The sequence below is a fragment of the Pogona vitticeps genome, chromosome 5, assembly GCF_051106095.1.
Source record: "Pogona vitticeps strain Pit_001003342236 chromosome 5, PviZW2.1, whole genome shotgun sequence".
NCBI lineage: Eukaryota > Metazoa > Chordata > Lepidosauria > Squamata > Agamidae > Pogona > Pogona vitticeps.
The window spans coordinates 171,629,142-171,655,618 of record NC_135787.1 but is presented as its reverse complement, the minus strand read 5'-3'; the positions used below and the strand labels follow the sequence as shown (position 1 = coordinate 171,655,618).

The following is a 26,477-nucleotide window of genomic DNA, read 5'->3' as shown; positions in this document are numbered from 1 at the left end:
AGAACAAATAGTAGACATAGCTAGGCACTAGAATTCACTGCCTTGAACATTCTCCAGGCCATAGTCATAGCCCCAGCAATGAGACATCAGCATGTATCAAAGAGACATTTAGCAGATACCATTTTTCCTGTCACATAAGGCAATGTTATTACTTAAGAAATGCTTAAAAGCCTTTGAAACCTAGTCAAAGTGAAACCTGACAACTCAAAATGGCAGAAATCATTGCAGAACAACAAATACAGTGTCTTGGAAACAACTACAATAAGAAGAAACAATGGGCTAGTTTAGATATAAGATGTCCGGCTTCATTAACCATACTTGACAAAGCTGGGAATGGATGTCAGGATAAAATACAGTATGTCTCCCTTGGAGCTCTCCTGCCTCCAGCTTCCTTCCCTCAAATGGTAGAATCTTCCTGGAAATCCTGGTTTGCTCCATCTGGAGTTTTATGATACATTAATAATAGGAAACTACCTTCATGTTTGTTTTCTCACCAGAATACTGAGGCAGGAGCCCATCAGTGTGTTTGACATGAACAGATGAAAGGTATGCAAAGAATTAGCACTGTCTAGTCAATGTTAAGTGCAACGTCTCTTGGAAATGCATACATGGAAATAGTTAAACTGAATAATTCTTCCTATGAGGGGCATATTAACCATTTTACTCTTCCATGCCTTCCACTCAGTGTTCCAGTATGACCTCAATTTTGTTGAGTCTCTGTATTTATAAATAGTCTAATGAGTTTACCCCTTAGAGAAACATAACAGAAGATTAACAACTTACAGAGTTTGTCCTGGTGCAGCCATTGCACATTCAGCATATTTATGGCAGGGATTGTTAGTTGTACAGATGTCTGTCATACTGCATCCTAGTCCAGGTACATATTTTCTGAAATTCTCTTTACATTCACAGTGGGACTTAAATTGAGAGGAAGAAGAGGATATTCAGGTAGGGGAAATCACATTTTTTAAAAAAATCACACAATCATCAAATCATAATAATGGAGTTGGAAGGGGCCTGTAAGGTCACTGAATCCAACCCCCTGCACAATTCAGGAATCCAGATCAAAGAATATGTGACAGAAGATTGCCTATTTTCTTTTGAATGCCTCCAGTGCTGGAGCACTCACCACCTCCTGAGGTAATTAGTTACATTGCCATACTGCTCTAACAGTTAGGAAGCTTTTCCTGACTTTAAAAAACAGGAAGCTAGCATATTGGAGAAAAACAAGCAGCCAGCTATCTTGTAATTAAAATGGATAATAAAACATAGCCATAAAAGGCTGCCACATTGGAGTGTGTGTGTATCTCATCGTTTTCCTTCCAACTCAGCCAACATTTGTTTCAATTGTAAACATACCTTTCCAGGCCCATCGTATTTGCAGACTGTAGACTCTGTAGGGCAATTACCAAATTTCGTCTGGCAAGGATCTATTGGAATGCAAACTTGGCCATCTCCTTTATAACCATATTGGCATAAACATTTATGACGATTGGGTCCCAGGTAGAAGCAATCAGCATGAGGATCACAAACTTTTTTTGCACATGGGTTGATAGCTTATAGGAGAAATGTTAAAGTAAATCAATATAAAAGAGAAAGGAGACTTAAACAATGATTTGTATTCATTTTTCTGCATCAAATAAAGATTTATAACTCGTACAATTTTGCAGAGTGCTAAGAAGAATCCCGCCCTTTTTTTTTTTGCACACTTGATCAGAAACTGAGGGAAACAGGTGAGTGATAAGATCTTCTTTGTTTCATACCTTGATGACACTGACAATTTCCATTCCAAGTAGCTGTCATGAAATAGTGGCTATTAGGCAGTTCACTAGAGGACACTGCTGGAAAGGAAAATGAAGCATGGAGAGAACAGGCTATCTCTCCTTGATGGAGACCACAAGATATTTTTCTACCTGGGGTAAAGGACATGTTGGTGCTTTCATTCTGCCCAGTGGCAGGGCTGGGCTTGTTTTCCAGTAACCAACAAGTGTGCAAGCATGCTGTTGTTGACTACCAGTCCTTGCTGAGAAAAGAAGCTTACACTGGGGGCTTACTTAGAGCATCATTTTAATTTGATGGTGCACTTGCTGCAGTGTGTTTAGCATCAGCAGGAGCCCCCTTGTGCTGGCATGATTGCTTTTTTTGCCAGCAGAACCTCCTAGTGTTGACTAATCACAGGCATCTGCTGGCAGAAGGATCTGCTAGAACAATGGTTTCCAACCTTGGGTCCCCAGATGTTCCTGGACTAAAACTCCCACAAGCCATCACCACTAGCTGTTCTGGCCATGATTTCTGGGAATTGTAGTCCAAGAACATCTGGAGACCCCAGGCTGGGAACCACTGTGCCACCAGAAAAGCCAAAATAGAGGTGGAGAAAGGTCATGGTGAGTAAGAAGCTGAATCACAAAAAAATCCAAATTTTCTCCAGCCCTGGGTCATGGCTATTATGTCAAGATGGAGGTACTGTAGGTCAAAGTACTGTAATCTCCAACACCTCTTGTCATTTGTATTCAACTCAACTTCAGATGGTACTGCATCAACTTAGCTGGCCCTCAGCCATTTTGGCTTGGGGTTGCACTCTTATACAGTTTTGATAGAGATGTCCCCTCTCTCCACCACTATATTCTACTGAGAATTGGGGGGTATGGAAGGGATTGCAGTCTCCTCTCCCCTTGATCATATCCTACCTGTAGTGCATGGAAATAGGAAATAACAGCATGCAACAAAGCAGCAGGTCCCCACTTTTTTCAAATGGCCATTTATATTCTGCAGAAAGAAGCCGAGGCATCAACCCTGTGAAATCCTGTCCATCAGTCCAATAATGTAGAGGTAGGAAAATCTCTCAATTTCATTTATTTCTACCCTCCAGTGTTTTTAGACCTCATGTTTTAGCTCTTCCATACATAAAGGAATTTGTGAGTTTTAATCAATTCTTCTGAAATAAATGGAACAGAAATCCTTCTCTCTTTGCATCTCCCAAATTCAATAAACAGAATTCAATTGACAGCATAGAGCAGGCCCATTTGCCTGCTAGCCACAAAGCTGTTAATGATGATGAATCTCAGGAAAAGAAAGGAAACAACATTAATTCCCCATTAACATCACTGAAAACATGCAGATTTAAAGCCAGACCTTCATGAGCCAGTACCTCAAATCTTTGGGCCTAAATGGATGAATGTCTCAATTTCAATATCTCCCGGATTAAAAATATTATAATCTCAATTCCACCCCCCAGACGGAATACAATAAAACCTGTGAACTTTGAAAAACCAAGTTGAAATAAATTTGGTTGCTGTAGGTTTTCCAGGCTGTTTGGCTGTGTTCCAAAGGTTGAGAATACATTGAAATAAAATTCTTTCCTATCCCTTATTGAAGAGCATGTAAACAATATTTCATGTGTATTGCAATTAAAAGGGTCCCATCTGGTTGTGTAGTTACTTACGTTCACACTGTCTGCCATCTCCTTCATAATTTGGAAGACATTTGCATTCTAGTTGATTTCCGTCTACAGTGGATACAGAGCATCTGGAGTTCTCTGAGCACTGCAAGGCCTGGCATTCAGGTATTGCTGCCACAAACAAAACAGAACAAAAGAACGCCAGGAATTATATAGAGGCAAGAATGGACACATAAATCTGCCTAAGTAAAGTTGTAGACATGTCATAAAGCATCACCAAAAACAGTGGTTCCCAAACTCAGCTCCCCAGACATTACTGGACTACAATCCAGAAGCCTTTGCCAACATAGCTAGTGGTGAAGCCTTCTGGGAAAAGTAGTCCAAGAACATCTGGGGACTCTAGGCTGGGAATCACTGACCTAGAACATAACAAAAACATATGGGTGGATTTGAAATCTTGACTACTGTGCTGAATGCAGACTGAATACATTAATCCAGTGGTTCCCAGCCCTGGGTCCCCAGATGTTTTTGGACTACAACTCCTAGAAATCCTGGCCAGCACAGCTAGTAGTGGAGGCTACTGGAAATGTAAGTCTGGAACATCTGGGGACCCAAGAATCACTGCATTGGACAATCATCTTTCCAAATCATTAATGTGCCCAGATAAGCATTAGAAGACCACAAAAGTATCACTCCCAATAATAATTTGCTATTGGCCAGGTTGACTGAGAATTCTGGGCACTGCAATCAAAACATAAAAAGGGACAAAGATTTCCTGTCTCTACTTTAAAATGTCTGTTGAACCAAACAGTAACCACCACCTGAATGAGAGACAATAAGGGAAGAAAAATAGAAGGTTCTGGTATTGGCATCACTAGGAGCTAGAATTAAGAAGTTTGGTACTGTACATACTTCAAAATACATATTTAGCACACAAAATATGATAGGTAAAAATACAAGCCTACAAGAGCTTTTTATTGTCTTGGTATATATCTTGAGATGTTTCCTGTATATCTGCATTTTTTGAAAATTTATGGTAACATTGAATTGATTTTTTAAAAAGCATAATTTTCATGAATGTAGCCCTATGCACATAGAAAACCATTTACACATGTAATGTTACATACCACAAAAAAAGCACAGGGGGATCCCAAAATTAACAGAAGGAATGAGTGACCTGCTCTTTCAACCACACAACTTGCAAAGTAGAAGAGAAGAAGAAGGAATAAATTGATAATAATCATCATATGCTGTCAAGTCATTTTCAACTTATAGTGACGCTTTTTCAGGGTTTTTGAGGCGGGGAATACTCAGAAGTAGTTTACCATTCCCTTCTTCTGGAAGCACCCTGTAACTGTGCAACTTGTCGAAGGCTACATGGGCTGGCTTTACTCACAGGAGGCCCAGTGGGGAACTGAAGTCCCAACCTCGGGCTCTGCAGCCAGATACCTAAATGCCTACTCCCACCAAGATCTACCCATGTCAGTCATGCGAGCCAGGAGGTGAGGCTGAGGAGCCTAACGCTGAGGGAGGCCCGGAAGGAAAAGACAAGAAATCAGGCCTTCTTGGTGGTGGCTCCTCGCCTCTGGAACAGTCTACCTCCTGAGATTCGCGGGTCTCCCTCACTGGGTATCTTTAAGAAGCAATTAAAGACTTGGATGTTTCAGCAGGCCTTTCCATCACATACCTCTTGACACCCCCCCCGTTTCCTCTCTTACTGTTTTTGTTTTGCGTATCGTGTAATGTAATATAGTGCTTTTATTATTTAGAACTGCCTATTTACACTTTTATTGTATCATTTTATGGTTGTTAGCCGCCTAGAGTGGTCCTCACCGACCAGATAGGCGGGGTATAAATAAATAAATAAATAAATAAATAAATAAATAAATAAATAAATAAATAAATAAATAAACCGCTGAGCTATGCAGCCAGCTAGAATTGGTATTAGGCCAAGAGAATAGCCAGGAACTGACTTTTGTTAGAGGAAGGCTTATTATCTCTATATTGTTAGATTTTTTAAAGAAAGGAAATAGAATATCGCTGCTGATATTACAGGAGTTGAATTTCCGGACTGCACAGAAGGGTACTCTCTCCCATTCCAAAGGCCAACACGGCACATTATTGTAACCTAGTCTTTTGAATGGCATATTGAACTATGAAAAAAAATCGTTTGTTAACTTGGATCATTGCAGCTGCCATAGAAGAAGTGTTATTTGTGTCCATGAGCCCAAACATTTTACTTACGCTGGTCACAGCCAGGACCTTTGTATCCAGACAAACATGTGCATTTCCCATCTCCTGTTATCCCGTTGTTGCATATTCCATGAACACAGCTGCATACTATGAATGAAGTCAGTGATTGTTAGCAATATATTTAGTTCAATATTTCAGTACAAAAAAAATACATTTCAATCATCATGGGTCTCTATGTGGAAGAAAAGACAATTCCTATGACTGTGGTGACCTGTTCTCCCCACGTAGTCTCACAATGATTTTGTTCACAATACAAAGATAGCAGATAAATACACAGTTGCTCACTTATTATTAAACCTGTGTGTAACTATACCCAGGAGCATGCTGCAAGCTATACTTAGAGCTGCTAGGAGTAAAAGCATTAAAGCATATCCTAAACATTTTACCTTTTTCCAACCAGGATATCAATCATGTTCATTGTACTGAACTATCTTGACATCATTAACTTTACACAATGTTTGTTTGTTTATGTATTTATTTGTATCTTTTATATAAAAAGTGGTGCCTCAATTTACGACCGTCTTGACATACAACCATTTCAAGTTGCGACCAGCACCAGCCGCAAAATTTTGCTTTGACTTGCGGCTGGAGCTTTGAGTTGCAAACAGAAAAGAGGCAGGGGAAAAAGGCGGGGAATTCAAATGTTGGTACTAATTGTTGGTCGGTGAAGAGCTTCTTTGTAGCTCTTTCACCTAAATGGTTAGAGAGTGTGTATTGGAGAAGGCTTTTGACTGTCTGGTGCTGCTTTCTGCTCCTGAGTAAGTACATTTACTTTGTTTTGCAGGGTAGGTTTGGGTTTTTTGGGGGGGGTTATGTTTTCTGTGCTGTGGCGTTTTTTGGTTTTTTTCCAGCTCGATTGCATCCCGATGGGGCCGGCTGTGTGTCCGTGTGTGTGGGTTTTTTTTTGTGATTATTTTTCAGCCTCATCACATTACAATGGGGCTTGCTCTGTTTATTTGTAAGTTTGTTTTCTTGGCCAGAACAGATTAACGAGGTTTCAATGTATTCCTATGGGAAATGGTGCTTCAATTTACGACCATTTCGAGTTACGCCCATCTTCTGGAGCGGATTATGGTTGTAAATCGAGGCACCACTGCCTCTACTATGAATGGATGTATTAAACAACCTTAAGAAGTAACTTGTGTTTGCAGGTGAAGAGGTAACACCAAGAGAGAGTTCTTCATTCAGATCTATGTGGCTGAATGAGATTTGATCTAGACTATTCAAAACTGAACATGATGTCCTCTGGCTTACAATAAATTGGTATTCCTAGCTAGAGTAGATTAGCTGAATCAATTGCTGAATGATGTGACGATATATATGTAAATACCATGCATTTAATGGGGTTACTCAAATTTGTGCTACCAATTGGATTGAGGCCTACTTCTTTTCCAAGTAGAAGTAGTTTACAAAATATTTCAGCTGCATTGCATAGGAAATATCTGTAGGAAATGTCTTCAGTATATTCTCAGCATGTCTGTACCCACTAATTTATATCCTGATTCCTGAAGTTTTCCTCTATAGTTAGAACAGAAGCTATCTACAGGAAACATTCCTATAACTAAGAATCTGAGAAAAGGCTCATGCACTTAGTTTGCAGTGGCTTTATTCCTGCAAAGCCTTCCCATATGTTTTGAAAATGCCATACTTCAGGGAAGATAGTATGTCTTGCACAAAGAAGGCCCCAACTTCAGTTGTCTAGCATCTCCTTTAAATGGCCAGGTAATAGGTAATGGGAAAAGTGTCTATTGTTAGCCTTGGAGACATGCTGCATTTCAGTTACTAGACAGGTATGCCAATAGTCTGAGTCCACATAAGGCTGCTTCCTACATTTGTGTTTTAGGAGAAATAAAATATTGCTCAGGATTGAAGCACATGTTTTGTAAAGATTTATTCACCTGGTGTCTCTGGATAGAGTTTGAAAAGACCCCTGCCTCTCACATTTACCCTGTTTCCCTGAAAATAAGACCTAATCTGAAAATAAGCCCTAGTACGATTTTTCAGGATGCTCGTAACATAAGCCCTACCCCCAAAATAAGCCCCGCCCTCCACCATTGTGCAACCACCAGAAGAAGATGACATGACTGTATTTGAATAAATGTAGATTGGTATACATGAAAAAAACATCCCTTGTAAATAAGCCCTAATGCATTTTTGGAGCAAAAATTAATATAAGATCCTGTCCTATTTTCGGGGGAACATGGTAGTAAAGAAGATAATCTGATTTATATATAAAACCTGGATTTGCTCAGAAGAGCTAACACAGTGGCCAAACACAACCAATTTCAGTTATGAATGAAACAAGCTTCATTAAGCAGTTTGCTCACAGTCAGCTATGTGTCAGGATTAACTCCCACCCACTTAAAAAAACAAAACCCAGTTTTACCATGTATTCATTCAGCAATACTCCAGTTAGCACTCAGGATATTTTCCTAGAATATATGGAGTGCTAACAAAAACAATGGTAAATGGGAACATTATACGGTAACTCTATACAGTATTTTGTTGGCTCGGAGAATATACAAATGAAAGTTTTCGGCAGTTCCAAGTCTGCAGCACTGGAGGAGGAGAAGAGCAGAAGGCGAGATTAAAAATAGGATTGTATGTGTGAGAAGGCAAAAAGGAGGCAAAAAAAGGAAGGAGAAAGAGAAAAGGAACCTCCGGAGCTGCCTCATACATGTGATTCCTCTGCAGCTTTTAACCACATGGGGAGGAGTTGGCGAATGAGGAGCGGCTGTGGGAGAACTCTCTACCAACTGTCTGCTCATTTGGCTGTCTGCACATGCGTGTGTAAATATGGTGTGAGTGTGTTTTTGTCTGAGAGAGTATGTCTGAAAGGGAGGTGTGTGGTAAGCACACGCAGAGAGAAAAAGAGTGAGAGAATAGGGAAGGGAGGAAAAGAGGGGGGCAGGTTGCTCCTACCAAAGAATGTCTGACTGACTGACTTTTTAGAGGGTGGTGAAAAGCATGTTATAATGAAACAGTACTAAGTGTAGTGAAATAATGTTAAGCAAAATATCACTGTACCTATTTTCTACCCCACTGCTCCTCTAAGTGAACATGGATGGAAAAAAATGTATTCTTGATGGCTTTCACGACTGGGATCTGGTGGTTGTTGTGGGTTTTTCGGGCTCTTTGGCTGTGTTCTGAAGGTTGTTCTTCCTGACGTTTTGCCAGTCTCTGTGGCTGGCATCTTCAGAGGACTGGAGTAGGAACAGAGCATGGACAGAGTTCCTACTCCAATCCTCTGAAGATGCCGGCCACAGAGACTGGCGAAACGTCAAGAAGAACAACCTTCAGAACATGGCCCAAGAGGCCGAAAAACCCACAACCATGGATGAAAAACAGGGGGATAGCATAGCTACATGACTGGAAACACACAGATGTAGTTGGAGCTGAGCATTATAGTTGGATGCATTGATGTACTTCTCAGGTATTTCCTATTACAAACAACCAGTGGATAACTTCTTGGCCTCTTATCTGCCATTAACTTCTATTATCTAGCTTTCAGAATCCTTTGGATCACATACAGTACTTGACTTGTCAGATCATGGATTCTACTCATTTCAAGAACATGCTTTCGAAAAAGGGAGCTATTTATTAGGCAGTTTTTGGATATGAGCAACATATATGATTTGGTTGTTGATAGTATTACATTTACTGTAGTGATGTATATACATCATACATCATTATGAAAGTGTCATCCTATGGACACCAGCTATGCTGAGAGAATCTGGAAACTGCTCCAAGCAAGTAACTGCTGTAAGCGCCAAGTAATAAACCTGCAACGTTCACTTGAGAGCAATTTTATTCTGTTTTTTCTAAAACAGACGTACCTGAAGTACAGTTGGGTCCAAAAAGCTGGTCTTCGGCACATTTTTCACAGGCAGTCCCACCGAATCCTTTCTATAAAACCATAATTTAGGAATAAGCATGGTTGTGAAAGCAGAAACAAGTGAAAATGAGGCAAAGCTGAAATCCTGAATCAGTTTTCCAGACATTTCCAGACATGAATCTTCAAAAGAACTCCTTTCCAACCACAAAGGAAAAGTGTAGCAGCAGAATTACTGGAGGACCATGATTTACCTTTGCTGCTATGGGTTAAAGTTCATGACTTTATTGAGGTCCGTTCTAACACTTATGTTTGTAATTTTGAGTAAACCCCATCACACACACAGTCCTTATTTCTGTGCCAGATTCCATCAGCAGTAATATTGCAGATATTGTGCTATTTCCAGTACTTCTATTACATGACCACCACCATTACTACTAATAAACACATACCTGGCAGGTGCAGGTTCCATTTCCAATAATACCCTGAAAACAATGTCCTCTGTGATTACAGGGTGATAGCGCTCCACCTGGACATTCTGAAAACAAGCAACCAGAGAACTTAGCTTAATGACAATGTGTTTTATGTGATCTTAAATGAATCTGTTCAAAATCAGATTAGCATTTTGAAAACAAAGAATCTATATGGGAACTATGGTTCCTAATTAATCATATACTAAAATATTAGCCTAGTCAGACTTTGTTTTGCTTTCAGCCCACTTGCCCAGGTAACAAGGGGTGAGGTTGTTATCATTTTTAAAGGGCTATAGCTTTGAATTACCTTATACAGGCTATTACTGTATTTTCCCATGTATAAGACTAAAAATTTAGACTAAAAATTGAGGCTCGTCGTATAACGGGAGTAAGCTGAGGAGAGTACAAAAGCAAGTGGAGGGCAAAGCAGGGATCAAATTGTTCCCTGCTTTGCCCTCCACTTGCTAATCCTTAGCAAAAGGAAAGCAGGGATCAAAGTGCTGCAGGATTGCTTTGATCCCTGCTTTCCCCTCTGCTTGCTAAGTCCCATGGGGCTTAATAAAAGGAGGAGAAAAGAATCAAAGGAATCCCGTGGCTGTATAAGAGGGAAAGGGATCAAAATGACCGCTTTGATCCTTTTCCCCCTACACTTGCTAAGCCACACTTAGATTTCTTAATTTTGGGTTAGAAAAGTGGTGGGTGTCTTATACATGGGGGCATCTTATACACAGAAAAATACGGTAATTCATCAGGATCTCATAAATTGGAAATGCCTTGGCAGTGTAGAACAATCACATTTTTTTTAAAAAAAAGCTTGGTGAATGGACAACTGGGTTTCAGAAGGAAGAACTAGTTCTGGCCTTTAGTTCCCTTTCGGCTCCAACTTTCTGTCTGATTTTCACCCCAACTCCAGGCTACTAAGCTTTAGATTTCATCAGTTGCCATGAACACTTTTATGCTGTTGATTAAGTGAAATCAGAAAGGATGTTTTTCCAACAAGAAAAATGGGGAACCTCCAAAATTGATCATAATGTTTTGTTGCTTGATGGAGATCCAAATGGTCTTTTGTGTGTAGTGATCCCCTGTCCTTGTGGCTGGGTGGAGTTTGTTGACCTTTTGCACGCTGTATTTTTGAGAGCTGGGAGCCAAGTTTTGTTGATGTTCACACTTTCCTCTTTTTTGTTGAAGTTTTGCTGGTGCTTGTGGATTTCCACCATCAACCACAGTGACAGATAATCTTTTCTCCTTAGCACAACAATACACCCACAACAAGACACACTAATCACCCATCTACAGAAAAAGACAAAAGCCTATATCACAGCCATAAATACTGCACTCCCAAGCCAAACTACACCAGAGCACAGAGTGCTGTCCTCTGAAGATGCGGGCCACAGAGACTGGTGAAACGTTTGGAAGAACAACCTTAAGAACACAGCCAAAGAGCCCGAAAAACCCACAACAACCATTAGATCCCGGCCATGAAAGCCTTCGTGAATACATTCCAGAGACAATCTTAACACAAAAGCATATGGTTAGTAAACAATTCTTTAAACCATTCTTCAACCAAATCATTAAAAATCAAAATCTGTAGTGAACTGGTACAGAACTGGCATGATATGATCCAACCCATCAAATCCCAACAAGGGATCCTAGTGGCTATGTTTGGCACCAGCTGAATTTTTGGCGTCATCTTGAAAAGCATCTGTATATGCAGAGTACATTACAACAGTCTTGTCTGAATGAACCTATGGGCTAAGTCCACTTTCCCTGGAAAGCTGACATGCTGAGAGGTAAAAGGTACTCTTGTTTACTGACACCATCTGTGTTTCCACACTCAACAACAAATGCAAAATCTCAGCTTCCTAATTAGTAGATGCCCTTTCCCAAGTATTTCTGGATAGGCTTCTTTTTTTTTTACCTTCAGCCATCCCCACTTGCACCCCTCAAACATCCATTCAGAAATTTATGCACAAACAGAGGAAGCTGCCTAACACTGAATCAGAATATTCATCTAGTCAGTTTAGCATTGTCTACATGGAATGGGAGTACCTTTCAAGACAGATTTAGTCACCCTACCCTTGGTGCAAAGCGCATGTCTCCAAGCTCTGCCTTTTGAAACTGACCTCCCAGTAGGGTGGAAAGCACCATAACACCGTGACCACTAAACTGAACCCCACCAGACAAGTCAGAAGGTACTGGTATTAAAAGCTACCGAGAGGTGCATTCACCTTGACCATTCTTCAACATGTCATTGATAAAGATGAGCAAAGGCTGTTTCAGTCTTTATACTAGCTTTAAATGTGAATTAGAATAGGTCCAAATAATCAGTATTGTCACAGACAAAAAAGAGTAAGAAACCTGTCCTTTGAAAGCTGCTGACACTTTGATTCTGTTTCCTTGTGATTTCTTGTTTTGAAATTCCAACCGAGAGACAGACCACACGATTGCATTATTGCCTCATTGTTCTCCAGTTATACTTGGCAAACAAAGCATTTCCTCTTGTACTTCACATTATGAAAAAAATTTAGGCTTTGTTACCACCTCTCTGGCCCTAGCAGTGTAATCCTATATTTCTCTATACAGAAGAAAGCTCCACTGAATTTAGTGGGATGTGTTCCATGGTAAGGACACATGATTGTAAGTGGAGGCTGCGGTCCTTAGTATAATTGCATAGGCAATAAATTCCACTGAACTTCATGGCACTTGCTTCCAAACAGAACTGCTACATTAGAGGACTAGCTGGCTAGATAGCTCAGTAGTTTAGGTATCTGGTTGTGGAATAAGAGGTTGGGAGTTCAATTCCCTGGTGTTTCTCCTAAATGTACAACCAGCCTTGGCCAAGGTGCACAATCCCAGGGCAGTCCCAGAGGAAAGAAATAGTAAACCACTTTTGAGTATTCTCCACCTGGAAAACCCTGAAAAGGGTGAATCAGAATTGATTTGATAGCACATGATTATTATAATGATTATTATTATTATTAAAAAACTGCCAGGTTCTTTCTTTTTCATCTGGCCATCCTATAACCAGCACAATCAGATTCAATCCTGATCAAATGCTATCATGTGTAAAAGATAAGCTTCCAAAGTGATTGTGCAATTACGTGAAGCAATTACAAAGCAACTATGTGAACCAGCCCCTTCAGTATAGACATGGAGATTTTTCTAATGAGGTAGTTGTAACCGGGGGACGTGGTGGCGCTGTGGGCTAAACTGCAGAAGCCTATGCTGCAGGGTCAGAAGACCAAGCAGTTGTAAGATCGAATCCACGCGATGGAGTGAGCGCCCTTCGCTTGTCCCAGTTCCCGCCAACCCAGCAGTTCGAAAGCATGCAAATGCAAGTAGATAAATAGGGACCACTTCGGTGGGAAGGTAACAGCGTTCCGTGTCTAAGTCCAACTGGCCAGGTGACCATGGAAGATTATCTTCGGACAAAACGCTGGCTTGGATCTTCCCTAGAGTCGGACACGACTGGACAAAAATTGTCAAGGGGAACCTTAACCTTTACCTTTATAGTTGTACCCAGATTCAGAAATATAGTATGATATCATTCACAAAACAAGCCAATGGTGTACCAGGGGTGGCTTAGAGATGCCTGGCCATGCTGGCTGAGGATGATGGGAGTTGTGCTCTGCACATTTGGAAGACTGAATGTTGGGAAAGTATGGCTTGTTCATTGACTGGGCAGCAGCTCCCTCAGATGATAGGCAGGTGATTTATCTAGTCTTTTTGAAGGATTGAACCCATGACGTTTGGCTGAGTATACGCTATGGGCTTACCCAAATGTTTTAAAAAGCATTTTACTGTTGCATTTTTTTCCTGGTAAATGCTCACTTTCCCTGAATGTGAAAGAAAGGGTACCTCTGAATGGAACATCTGGGGAGGGAGAAAAGGATAAATAGCTAATATGGATTTCTGAAAGAAAGGAAAACATGGTCGCCACAAGAATATGTGCCACTATGGTGTTTTTTTTTTTACCTAGGCAGTCTGCCCCCCAGTATCCTTGGCAACACTGAGACTGCTGAAACTCCCTCATACATACATGCCGACACCCTGGAAGAGAGAGCGTGAAAGTCCTGATTTCAAGGTAGTATCTGCAAGAAAAGGATTGAGGGGTGTGTTAGAATCCTTTAATGTATTATAGTCACCTTATTTAGGTTCTCACTTCCACCCATTCTCAAAACGCATGGAAGGAGCTGCAGAGACAAGCAAGCCAGCAGGATTCCATCAGTTTGCCCTCCCCTGGTAGAGACTCTGATGAGCTGAGCAGAATGTCTGAAAGGGGAACAATTATGCATTTGGCCAAATAGGTTCAAATCTTTCAAACAATATGAACAGGTGAAGGGCAGAGGCAGTGCTTGGAAGACTGACATTTGAACAAGTAGTAGCTAGTTACTCTGTTTTTGTGGGGCACTGTGAATATAGACTGGTTTTAGTCTCTACTTCACAGATTTTCCCAAGGTCTTGAACCCTATTCCAAAAGTATATTCAGAAATTTGTATAACTCTAATAAAGTGCAGACTAAAACCAGGAGGTGGATTCATAGCACTTCTGAAATTAAAGTCGCAGCTGGTATTGCTTTTTGGAACTGGAGTTCCTGGTAGCAATGCTTGTTGGAAGATTTTGAAACTTGAAGTCCACCAAAGTAACTTTTTCAAGCTCTGATCAGGAGCTGCAGAACTTCCCAAAGGAATAATCTGTGCAAACATTTATATGTGTGGGGACCATGTCAGTCCATATAGTAAATACATAGATCATCAAATTGAGTCAGCTAATGAGATGCCGTCCTGGATGGACTTGAGACATTTGACTGTGTGAAAGAGAAGATGAAATTATGCCTTCCTGCAGTCACTGAGGGTGAGGTGCATAGTACAGAAAGTCAACCTGGGCCCTTGAGGCAGAAAATTCCACAAGCAGGTCTCCCCATTTGTAGCAGTAAAAACACAGTAATAGGAAATTGAGTAGCTAACAATCTGCTGCTGCTTCACAATCACAATGTTCCAAATCGGTTGCTTGAGGCCACTGCCCCACTGTGCCTAACTACTGGGCCATCTCTGATACCCACCAACACATATGTTTGTAATAAATGCATAAAATATCTGAAAAGGAACTATTTCATATGAACGTTCTGAGGCTGAAAAGCAGAATCTGGAGCTCAATGCACTTCTCAAAGACTGCTGTTTGAATACAGCTTATACAGACTGAAAACCTCATTTTCAGAATAGGAAATGTTTGCAGTCAATTCACAGAAGAAATTACCTGCAATCCCGTATCCCAGAGCTATTGGTGGTTTTGGTATAACCTTCAGGGCACTGGATTTCGTAATTAAGAGAACAAGATCTGCATTTGGTTTTTGTGCTAACAAGTGTCTTCTCATCACATTTATTCTTCCTCTAAAGTGGGGGAAGGAGACAGCAAAGAAACATTTGAGGTTACCAGCATAAGATACTGGATGATTTCAGGAATTCGTTTAACTGTTAATCTGATTTAATAGATTGTTAGTCCACCTTCCAAGTATCTACCCTCATAAGGCAGCTGGAAGCAAGATCATGGATGAACTGTTTACATCATGAGAGAACAACATTAGCAACAACTGAAACAGTGGCTGAAATCCAAAGATAAGTTGCAACTAGAGTTGGCATGTTGAATCAGTTGTGATCAGGTGAATAAACTCCCCTGTCAGTTCTATTCAATTCCTACTCTGATTGCAACTGGAACACAGGATCATAAAATTACTCAAATGTGGTTTCAGACATGGACAGTCTATTAAACACCAACACCTCAATGTATTTCTCTGCCTTACTCTGCAATAAGGTTACATTGGCTTGTGTTCAGTTTTGCTGGACAAGCAAGTCTTTATTTGATGACTTCAGTTCTATCTGCTCATTATTTCTGTGGTTTTATTACACTCTTTTTCACATGTTCAACACACACACACATACATGTACTTATACAGTGTTCTATGGCTGCTTTACATTGTTGTTAGCTCAGGGTAGAAATGTGTCTGTTCCCTAGATAATAACTCCCAGAATCCCCCAGCAAACATAGTTACGTGTGACACTGACTGGGGGATTCTGAGAGATCATCTAAAAAAGAAACATATCCAAGTTCTTTATTAGCAGCTTTGTGCAGTGCAAAAGCATCAGGAGGGTGGACTACAAGTTTTTGGATAGGATGAATGTAGACTGAATAAACATTGCAAGTTTGCCTTGGAATGGAAACTTGTATTTGCACTCAAAATGATGTCCCCCACGAGGCAAAGAGCAACCTTGGAAAACAATTTATCGTCCTGGATATCCAGTTCCTCTGGAGCCTCTGATCAACAGTCTCCAAACCTATAAAGTCCTAAATGGCTTGGGTCCATGCTATCTCAAAGAAAAAAAATTGTTGCTTATATACAGCCTCGTAGTGCATAAAACACTCTATGGACAGTTTTCAATTTAATTATGCAGGCTACACATTGTCCCCTCCCGCAATTTATTGACCTAGGAAGGATGGAAGGCTGTGTGAACCTTGAGCTGGCTACCTGGGATTGAACCTAGATCATGAGCAGAGTTTTGGCTGCAGTACTACAGTTTAACCACTGTGCCACAAGGCTCTCAAGCACTGTTTTTCCCTTTATGAGCCTGCCTCGGTGTTAAGATCACTGGGGAAGCCTTTCTCTCTGTCCCACAATCTTCACAGGTGCACCAGACAGAGCCTTCTCTGACACTCCTCCCAAACTTTGGAACTCCCTCTCATGGGAGGCCAGGCTGACCCCATCTTTGCTGTTCTTCCTCAAGCCGATGACGACCTTTCTCTGTAGGCACACTTTCCTTTAGTGATTGGTTGTTTGAGAGAGGCTTTTAAATGGATTGTTGTTCCTGGGTGCATTTAAATGAATTGCTGTTCCTTGTTGCTTTTAAATGTATTTTTAGTATTGATTCTAATTAATAGTTTTTAATATATTTTTTTATTTCTTTAAAAATATTTGTACACTTACTATTTCTAGCTTTTAAATATTGGCTTTTAATGAACTAAACTGCCTTGGGTCCTTTTTAAGGAGAAAGGCATGGTAAAAACAAACAAGCAAACAAACAAATGAATGAATGAATGAATGAATGAATGAATGAATGATAACAGATTTTTAAATCCAATCCTATGCATTTTGGAGACTTGTGGTTCTGCAGTTAAAACTGCTCACAACCTGAGTTTGATCCCTATAGGCTCAGGTAGCTGGCTCAAGGTTGACTTTGTCTTCCATCCTGCCAATGCTGGTAAACTGAATACCCAGGTTGCTGGGGGACGGGAATGCGTAGCCTGTGTAATTAAATTGTAAACTGCCCAGAGAGACTCCTTTAATCACTGTGGGATGGCATATAAGCAGGACACTTTGCTTTGCAGTTTTTCTCAGAAGTGTGTCTCATTCTGTTCGAAAAGACTTACAACCATGTATTGCCTTAGAAACCCAAAACATTTTCAGGGTGAGAGCAGCAGACCTAACCACTTGGCTTAGTACCAACCAAGAGATGCCAAGAATGAGCTCTAGAGCTTATTTCAGTATCCATACTAAAGTCCTAGGATTATTATGGCTGGCTGGAATGAAAATATTTCAGATTATGTGTATTTTCTGCACCGCTAAGCATGCATGCACTTGCACAGAATCTTCACTAAGCTTTACAAGAATTAAAGATAGACAAGGAAGAAATTTGGCAGTACTTCCAGGTTGGAAATAATTGGCAGCCCTTTCTTTTTTACCAATTAAGCACTGACATTGGTTCTGGATTTTCATCTGAATCCAGGAATAGTCAATAAATTGAGATGGAAGTAGGATTACATCCACTGTCCTCAGTGTGGGTCTCCACAAGGCTGATTAGCGCATGTGTATGGAACCTATCTATGTGTAAAGAAACATACTCCAAAAATACGGTCTGCATATGTGATCAGGAACCATGCAAAAACTCAAGCCTCAAGCTTCACATGGAAATAATCAGTATATAGACTACTTCAGATTAACACAGGAATTGGATAATGGAAAGTGGGTAGGCATTGTCTATGGGTTGGCTCTACATGGTTTCCAAATAACAGAACAGAGCTACTATCTATGGCTACATCCAACATTTCTCCTGGCAGGAGTGCTGCCACTGAAAGCAATGGAACACCTGTTACTTGTGGTTAACAATTGCCATAAATTTCAGTAGGTCTACTCTAGTTGGGATAAATATTGGATTTATCCCTGCTTTCCAACTAACTTTCTTACCAGTTGATGAGGTGAATCTCCATCATCAAATATTTATACTGGCAATCAGTACAGATATTAACATGTCACCATATAAAAGTAAATGTACTTCTTACCTGCTCATTGATTTCCAATAAACTGAAGATATTCACCATCGAAGATGACAGAAGGAATAAGATTGCCAAGTGCCTCCTCCTCATGTTGAATTAATGGCTGTTGATAAATGCTTGTGTTGTAGCAAATTTTCAAAATCCCGCTGTTCTCGATTCACCTGCCGTATTAAACAACCACCCATGTAGATCAGGGAAAATACCTTTCTTTCTGTGTCTCCTGAAGCAAGCAAAGAATGGGAAGTGTGTGAAATTTGACCATAGACAGGAAAGGCTGCCCAAATGCATAGAATGGGTGAGAATGCTTACAGCAACATTTCCTAATAGGCATCCTGCCAGACTCTACTGTGTGAATTCTCCTTCCTCCAGATATTCCCACCCCACAATCTCGGGCATTGTTGACAGCATCAGTCCAAGGACACTGACTGGTGGCAGAAGATAAACTTCTGGACATGAGTGACATGAGTTCTGAAAGAGGCTGATGTGGTCATCCAATATTTTTTCCTTAAACAAATGAATCGCAGGCTGACCATCATAGAACAGGCAAGAAAGCATCTTGTGGCACCTCAAAAACAAGCAAATTTGTGTTTAGCATAACCGTTTGTGAATGAGGATCCATTTGTTTAGAAGGAAGTGAACTGAAGCCCATGAGTACTTATATCAAAATGTGTCACGCCTTAAGGTGCCATAAGACTGTGCTGTTCTTGCTGCAATATGCTGACATGATAACCTCAAAGGAAGATTCATTAAACTAGGCCTGCTACTTTTGCAAAGATTATGTTTGTTGATTTAACTTGTGTACTGCCCCATAGTGCATAGCACTCCCTGGCCAATTTACGACGGCAAATCAAGTCAAACAATACCCAATACAATACAATCATCCAATTTATATCAATAAATAATTAGTCCCTTGCCACAAGCAAACTTGACTTTAAATAGAAAGAAACAGTTGAAACAACTAAAACCTCAGATCAACATTAATAAAGAGCCACTTTAAAAAGTTGAGTTTTCACCAGTTCCTTAAAAACCTGAAGGGAAGAAGCCTGTTCAACCTCTATTGCAAATTTGTTCCAAAGAGATAGGACTACAACTGAGAAAGCACAATTTCTAATGCTCCCTCTCTTGTCCTCCTTCATTGTCGCTATTCTTAACATCATGGACTATGAAGAGAGAGTGGGAGGGGTAGCTGTTCTGTAGGACAGACATTCTGACAAGTATTGAGATCCGAAACCATCAAGGACTTTATTGGTAATAACCAGCACCTTCAATTGTGCATGGAAACTAACATGTTAAGAACAGACTGGAGCTCTGAAAAATTTGCTAAGAGAAAAATCCATTAGAGGTAAATGAGACAAAGACATAGTTAATTTTAAGGGTTCTCCAGATGGAATATTTGTTTGTATAAAAATACCTGGAATAACACTAGCATTTTTCCTGCTATCTGGATGACATTAATTTAGTCTAGCTAGCAGTGATTTTACCCATGGCTTTCTGTGTTTCTTTATAGTCGTTAATGGTATTGTTTATTCTGTGTTAAGTTTTGTATTGGAAGACAGAGTTTAGCACTGTCGTACTTGCAAAGGGAAGTTTGTCTCCACTTCAGAGCTTCCTGGTAAGACATCTTTAAATTTTTCCTTAACTAGTGAAGGAGCAGGCGAGCAAGAGCAAGTGTTTCTGCTCCTATCAGGGGCATTCACATACTGTATGTGAGAGCAATTCCAATGAATTGATTCTACATCCACCTCAAAATAAATGTACCTCTGGCAGAAGAGCAGGAAAACTCGGTTCCCTGGCACAGTATTCATTCAACCACGGATCAATTATAGTTGATTTCAGCAAGTGTCATTATGTTCATTCCTCTGAAAAGTAACTTTATAAACTATATAAATTAGGTTCTACCGACATATCCTAAAAGAAAACTGAGAAGTGAAGCCCTAACCAGGAACACCAGTCACAATCACTGGTTTCTGGAACACCTTGTAATATATCCTAATAGTGAAGATTATGTGTTCCCATTTGCACTAACATTCTGCATTTTGTAATACAGTACCAGTAAGAAATTTGGCATACACGCCCCTGACAACAGGATAAACAGTGTTAGACAAGGAATTCAGATGGACTTTAAACAGCTCAGGCTATTTTTAAAAATGGGGAAGAGAAGACTAATAATGTGATACATGATCCTCTGTAAAACATGTGAAAACTATAATTCTCATGAAACTTTTTGCCCCCAAATTAACAAGACAGCAGATACAGAACCATATTTTATGCAAGAGGATTGTTTGCTCAACATAAAATATAGACAACATGGGCCTATATGACACTGCTGGGTCAAAATTAGCTTTACAGTATTTGCCACAGTCACGAATGGACAATTATGCAAGGAAATCTACTTCATCAGCAGTCTGTCCATTATCCTCCCTCTCATTCAGTAGTATGGCAAATGATGGGTTTTCAGATGTTTTTGGACTAAAACTCCTAGAAGCCTTCACCACTAGCTGTGCTGGCCAGGATTTCTGGGAGTTGTAGTCCAAGAACATCTGGGAGCCCAAGGCTGGGAACCACTGGGGTACCCCATTGTGGTCCTGGATCTGAATGGCAAATGGAAAGAGGGAAACCAGTTGCATTATAGCCTTTTTGTGCATGGTTTTCCACAACAGGATCTTGTTCGTAGTGCCTACTGTTTTATTACAACTCTACACAATGTAGGAGCTCAACACAGGAATTCATTGCTTCTGGGAAAGTGGTCCTTAGAGGCTGAAACGACCACTATCTAGCTTCCACCAGCCCTATTCACTTGGAGATGACCAGTGGACTGAAAGAACAGGAATGCTACTGAACAGGGTAATAAATTACCTTATACTATATATATATATAATTAATACTAAACAACTGCTTCCTTGCATTGTCGACACAGTCAACTTTGCTATAAAAACTGAACAACACAACTGTATATCACTTTAATTTGGCACCGCTGACCATTGGCAAAGCTGCACTGTGGAAGAGCAGGAGTGGTATTAGGAAATATATTCCCAGCTCTCTGTGTCATCTCTCCATCTTTTCCGTTAAATTTAGATGCAGCGCTACAAGCAGTGAATGTGTAAAATACAGGAAGAGCCTTTGATGCTGGAAATCTCAGGGGCTTCTATGTGTTTTAAGATAACCAATGCAGCCAAAGCTATCTAAAGTTCATTGATGTCTTATTCATCAGTTTTCCAGTACAGGCACACGAGATCTGACAATATCCTTGTCAGCAGAATGTTTCTGTAGCCTCTTACCTCAAAACGACATCTTAATATGTCTGATTATATATATTTTTTGCAGCCATTTAAAAATGACTGGGAATCGTCAGAATTGATTATGGCTCTCTGACTGAGCAGGTACACTCATGACATTTGGAAAATTTCTGCAGATGTTTATGGCTGCATTAGACCTATCCAATGCAATACCAGCAGAAACAAATGTTGCATTCTTCCCTATCTGGGCATTTGAGAGACACTTTAGTCTGAGTCAACTTTTGGTCTGAGAAGGAGCATGCTTCACCCCTTCTTCTGTTACAAAATAGCTATGTCTTTCCATTTGTCTGATTTCAAGATATACAGTTGTGCCTTCTTTCTAAATAGCAGATCATCAACTGTTAATCAACCTCCCTCCACTGGCCATATGTATGTACTGCATGCCTTTTTCTGCAGGGAGCTGGTCTGGATGCACCGAGAATGAGCTTCGGACAAGCAGACAGTCCACAGATCACTTCTGCTGCCAAAGGAGAAACAATATCACCCAGGACACAAATCTCAGACATATGTATGTACAATTTGTCCATGTTAATTTAAATGGATGCATGCAAATATGGGATGAATGACAATAATGTTAAGTAGAAGATAGTGAAATGCGTCTCACATAGTGAAAAAGAATCTGATCAGGTATCATTTGTTCAGACAGCTTCCCAGGTGCTACCTCTTGATGGGCGCCTCAAGGTCCTTGCTCCCTTTTATTGTGGTCCATTGTCTTTCAACTGGTCTTGGACTAGATAGCCTTCAAACTGAGGATACCTTCAGACAGAGGACCGTCCTCTGCAAAGGGTTTATATTTATTTAAAATATTTTTACCTTACCTTTTTCCTTAAAAAGGACCCAAGGGACTATATTTTTAAACTACAGATTCAATTAGAATACAGCATTTTTAAACCATGGGTTCAACTGTGGATACAATTAAAGTATATCCACTAAGTTTACTGGCCTCCTTTGGGGGAAAATGTTGAAACATACACACATCAATCGAATTAACCTCCAAACTGTAACCTGTTGGTGTGACCCTGTATTGTTCTGCTTGAAAGCGTTGAGTTAATTTTTAAAAAAACACCAAAGAAAGCAAATATATATATACATAGGGAAGTGACAAGTCAAGGAAATTTCCTGCACACTCATCAGGTCCATTATGTGACAAGGGAAGTAAATCACTGCAGACATTACAATGTATACATTCTAGTCCAGAGTGTATATTTATGGGCTGTACATCCAACTTATCCTATGAGCAATTGCTTTTCCTTTGTTTTCAACAAGTCTATCCATGAACTTTAGCTTTCGGGTTCTGGCTGCGATCTGCTCAGGAAGATTTCATTAATGCATGAAAGTGTGCCTGTACACTGAGATTAGCCAGGTCTCAGGTTTGGGGGGGGGTCCATTTTCCAAGTCTCGCATTTGGCAGATTTCAAGTTTGTTTAAAAGGACTGTTCTTCTGTCAACTTTGGGGTTCCTCTGGATATACTGATGGTTCTCTTTTATAATTTCCTGGCCCTGTTTTGTCTACATTTCTACTGGCACTCATTATCTTGATCAGCTGACAAAGGATCCCATACAGTAAGATGAAAACCTGAAGACTTTGTTCCCTAGAAGAAGGAGGAAGGAAGAGTGGAGAACGATCCAGATGTCCCATTTTTCTTCCTATCACTCTGTAGCATTTTCAAATTTTGTTGGTTAGAGTGGGCTTAGATAAGGAGGAGAGGCCACTTTTGATGAGCCGAGAGGGCCAGGGTAGCTGCAGGTACAGAGACATGAAAATGTGACAGCAGATGTTTTTCTAATGTTACCTTTGTATTTCCTGACTTTTATCAGGAAGAATGAAAGAGAGGAACGCCTAAGAACTCATGTTACCCATAATTTGTTTGCTTTTCTCATGCCCATTTTCCTGTTTCAGAACTCATAGTGATTTGGGGTCATCGTTGCTTCTTTCCTGTTATGCTATGTCAACCAAAACAACTTTCAGAAGGGTTAGAAATCAGGCTCTTCCTTTTCCTGTTCAACAATCCTTACAAAAGTAAACATCTACCATTCTATGTCCTGCTTCCCCCTCCTATGTGGCGATAAATGCTGGTGTACAAATGGATGGATTTTCTTGAGGTCTTTGATGCATTGTCTACAAAGCTTGGATAAAGTCCTTTAAACAAACAAACAAACAAACAAACAAACAAACAAACAAACAAACAAACAAATAAAATCAAACAAACTATAGCTTCTAGAATTCCCGATAATAGAATGGCTGGTCTCCTGGAGTCTTTATTCCAAATTCCAAGCTCTGAATGTGAAAGATAGAGAGAATACTTGGTTGGGGCATAGCTATGATGGGCAACTTTGGGAGGCATGAAGATTTTACAGAGTTTTGGAAGCCAGAGTTCATATGTGGTGATCTTCGGAAGCTCTCTGCTGAGCCCCAGTTCCCTTGGAAAGCCCTTGGTGGATGCTTACCCTGTTCCTTGCCTGTCCTTCAAAACTGTTTTCCTGCTATCAAACCTGAGTATTATGTTCTGGGAGCTACGATTTAATTTTTCTCTAATGGCTGGACATGATACCACAATAGGGTCACTGTGAGACAATAAAATGGCCATTCCTAAGGGCTCCAAGCTGATCAGAGTGTTGTTGTTGCTGTTTGCAAGCCAGCCTGATAGGACCTTTTACCCTCGGAACATAGCGATATCGAATGCTGCCTTATACAGAACCAGACTTTTGGACCTTCCAGCTTAGTATCACCAGCAATGCCTGACAGCTGCTTTCCTGGGTTTCAAGATTTGCTGATGCTTTTCCGCTTTTACCCCTGGTATGAATATTCAGCAGTGTATTTGCGTGCACCAATGAGAGCTGTTGGGAGGCGGAGTCAGAGAAACTAGAAGGGAGGGGTGAGTCAGAGTCTAGTCAGTTCAGTCAGAGACAGAGAAGAACGTTTTTTAGGGTTTGAGGCAGAGAGAGTGTTTAAGGAGTGATTAGTCAGAGTGTGACCTGTATTAATTAAGACAGAAGAGGTTAAAGTAAAATACAGAAGATCTGTGTAACTTTAAGAATGTGCTTAGGAATTATTCCTGAAACAACGTGTAATCAATAATCCTGTTTCTGTTTAAAAGTTGAGTACTGAATGGACCTCTTTTTTTCATAGGAAATATAGGTTGATAAAGAGATCAACTGGTGGCAGCGTGTTAAAGGTTGTGTTGGGATACCTTCGTGAGGTCTGTGTTTGGTGAAACAAGCAGGGGCCACGGGGCAAATGTCACACCATGTATTGATCATTGGACTGAAAACCTGCAAAGCATGGGGTCTTTTGCTGAACTTCATCGTCCATAACAAAGAAGGTTATTCTCCAGTGGATGCTTAATTGAGGGCTAGAAATGATTTAGAACTTTCAGTTTTGTACTCCTAATTGTTTTTAAATAGGAATTTACCAAAATTCACCAGGGCCATAAATTACTTGTTGTAAATTATGAATATCTGGACAATAGCAAGACTAAAATAACATGCAGACTATCCGGTTGAATTCTTCCTCATTATGGCAAAAAGTGTTGTATTCCCCTTTGAATGATAGTTTTTTTTTCTAAATCTGCCTCTGTATGCCATTATGCCATGTATTTTTTCATGTATAAGAACCCCCCATGTATAAGAAGCCCCCATGTATAAGATGCCCCCCACTTTTCTAACCAAAATTAAGAAATCTTAGCTTTTGAGTATTCTCTGGGCTCAGAATGCATCCCTGTTGCATCTGAGCACTGCCTACATGCTCCACCTCCAATGAGGTGTGTTCCAATTGGTTTGTTCAGCATCCGCTGATGTCAATCCTAAGGCTCGTGATTGATACCTAAGGCTTGTGATTGGAGGCAGCTAAGTCTGTTGGCAGAGGCAAGGTATGGGCCATTTTGTTCTCTCCTAAGCCTACTTCTGTGTATAAGATGACCCTCAGTTTTTAGTCTATTTTAGACAAAAATAGCATCTTATACAGGTAAGAATACGGTATGTAGTAGTTCAGTGGGTTGGAGCACCTGGCTGTGGAGCAGGGGCTGGAATCCCCACTGTGTTTCCTGGGAAGATTGGCCAGTGGAGAATGGTTGGAGTATACGGACTGCTGGCGTTATGAGCCCTGCTACCTTATACAGCCTTGAGTGACTTGCCGGGTCCCAGACTGCTGTCACCAGGATGACAGCCTGGCAAGCCACATCTGAATGCTTTATGCCTGGAAAACCCTGGAAGAGTCACCAGAAGGCCAATTCAACATAATTGCACACAATTTTATTTTGTAGTAATGACACATTTTTATACTTGCTTTGCTGAACACTGCTAACAATTTCCACTACAGGCTGAAGAAGAATTCTGCATAACTGTACAACTGCACTTCTGGTTTCTTAATAGATTGGCTGCTGATATATTAATTTCTTGGTCTCTGTTTCTAAGCTTGCATCCAGACAAAGGGCTAAATCTAATTTTTTTTCCAACGATAGCTAACCTACTGGATGACAGAGACTACCTAGATCAACTCTTGCATAAATCCTACTGATTTGGTGGGTGTGCCCTAGTATATTGTAAGCTACAATCAAAACTGGAATTGACTTTCCACAGATTTGTGCTCTTTCTGTTTATTTGTACTCTTTTGTGCAATATATCTTGCACAAAGTAGGAACAGAATATAACTGGGTAGGCAAGGGACAGCTCCTCCCCTCTCTCTTTCTCCTCCTTTTTTCCTTATGTTCTTGGAGGCACTATGGTATGTTTTTTTTGTGAATAAAAATTCCCACTTTCTAACAGAGACTGATTGAATACCCCTGTATTCTCTGCTACCTTGTCTGTAGTTTGAATTGTTCTTGTTGTATTTCTTCCTATCCACCTCTACTTCCCAAACTGGGAGAAACCTGTAGTTAGAGAAACAAACTACTGTAGACGTT

The 26,477-nt window shown here is 40.4% G+C and overlaps 1 protein-coding gene across 1 annotated transcript in view; it reads right to left on the bottom strand.

Moving 5' to 3' along the window:
- STAB2 (stabilin 2) overlaps window positions 1-19,084 on the bottom strand; it is a 101,487-nt gene extending 82,403 nt beyond the window's left edge. Inside the window, exons 1-9 of the mRNA XM_020804396.3 lie at window positions 18,287-19,084; window positions 15,212-15,345; window positions 13,931-14,046; window positions 9,935-10,020; window positions 9,487-9,556; window positions 5,642-5,737; window positions 3,443-3,568; window positions 1,360-1,556; window positions 784-917 (exon numbers count right to left, since the gene is read on the bottom strand). Of these exons, the coding sequence (XP_020660055.3) occupies window positions 784-917; window positions 1,360-1,556; window positions 3,443-3,568; window positions 5,642-5,737; window positions 9,487-9,556; window positions 9,935-10,020; window positions 13,931-14,046; window positions 15,212-15,345; window positions 18,287-18,370 (1,043 nt within the window). The 5' untranslated portion in view covers window positions 18,371-19,084. The remainder of the gene's footprint in view (window positions 1-783; window positions 918-1,359; window positions 1,557-3,442; window positions 3,569-5,641; window positions 5,738-9,486; window positions 9,557-9,934; window positions 10,021-13,930; window positions 14,047-15,211; window positions 15,346-18,286) is intronic.
- Window positions 19,085-26,477: the final 7,393 nt, after the last annotated feature.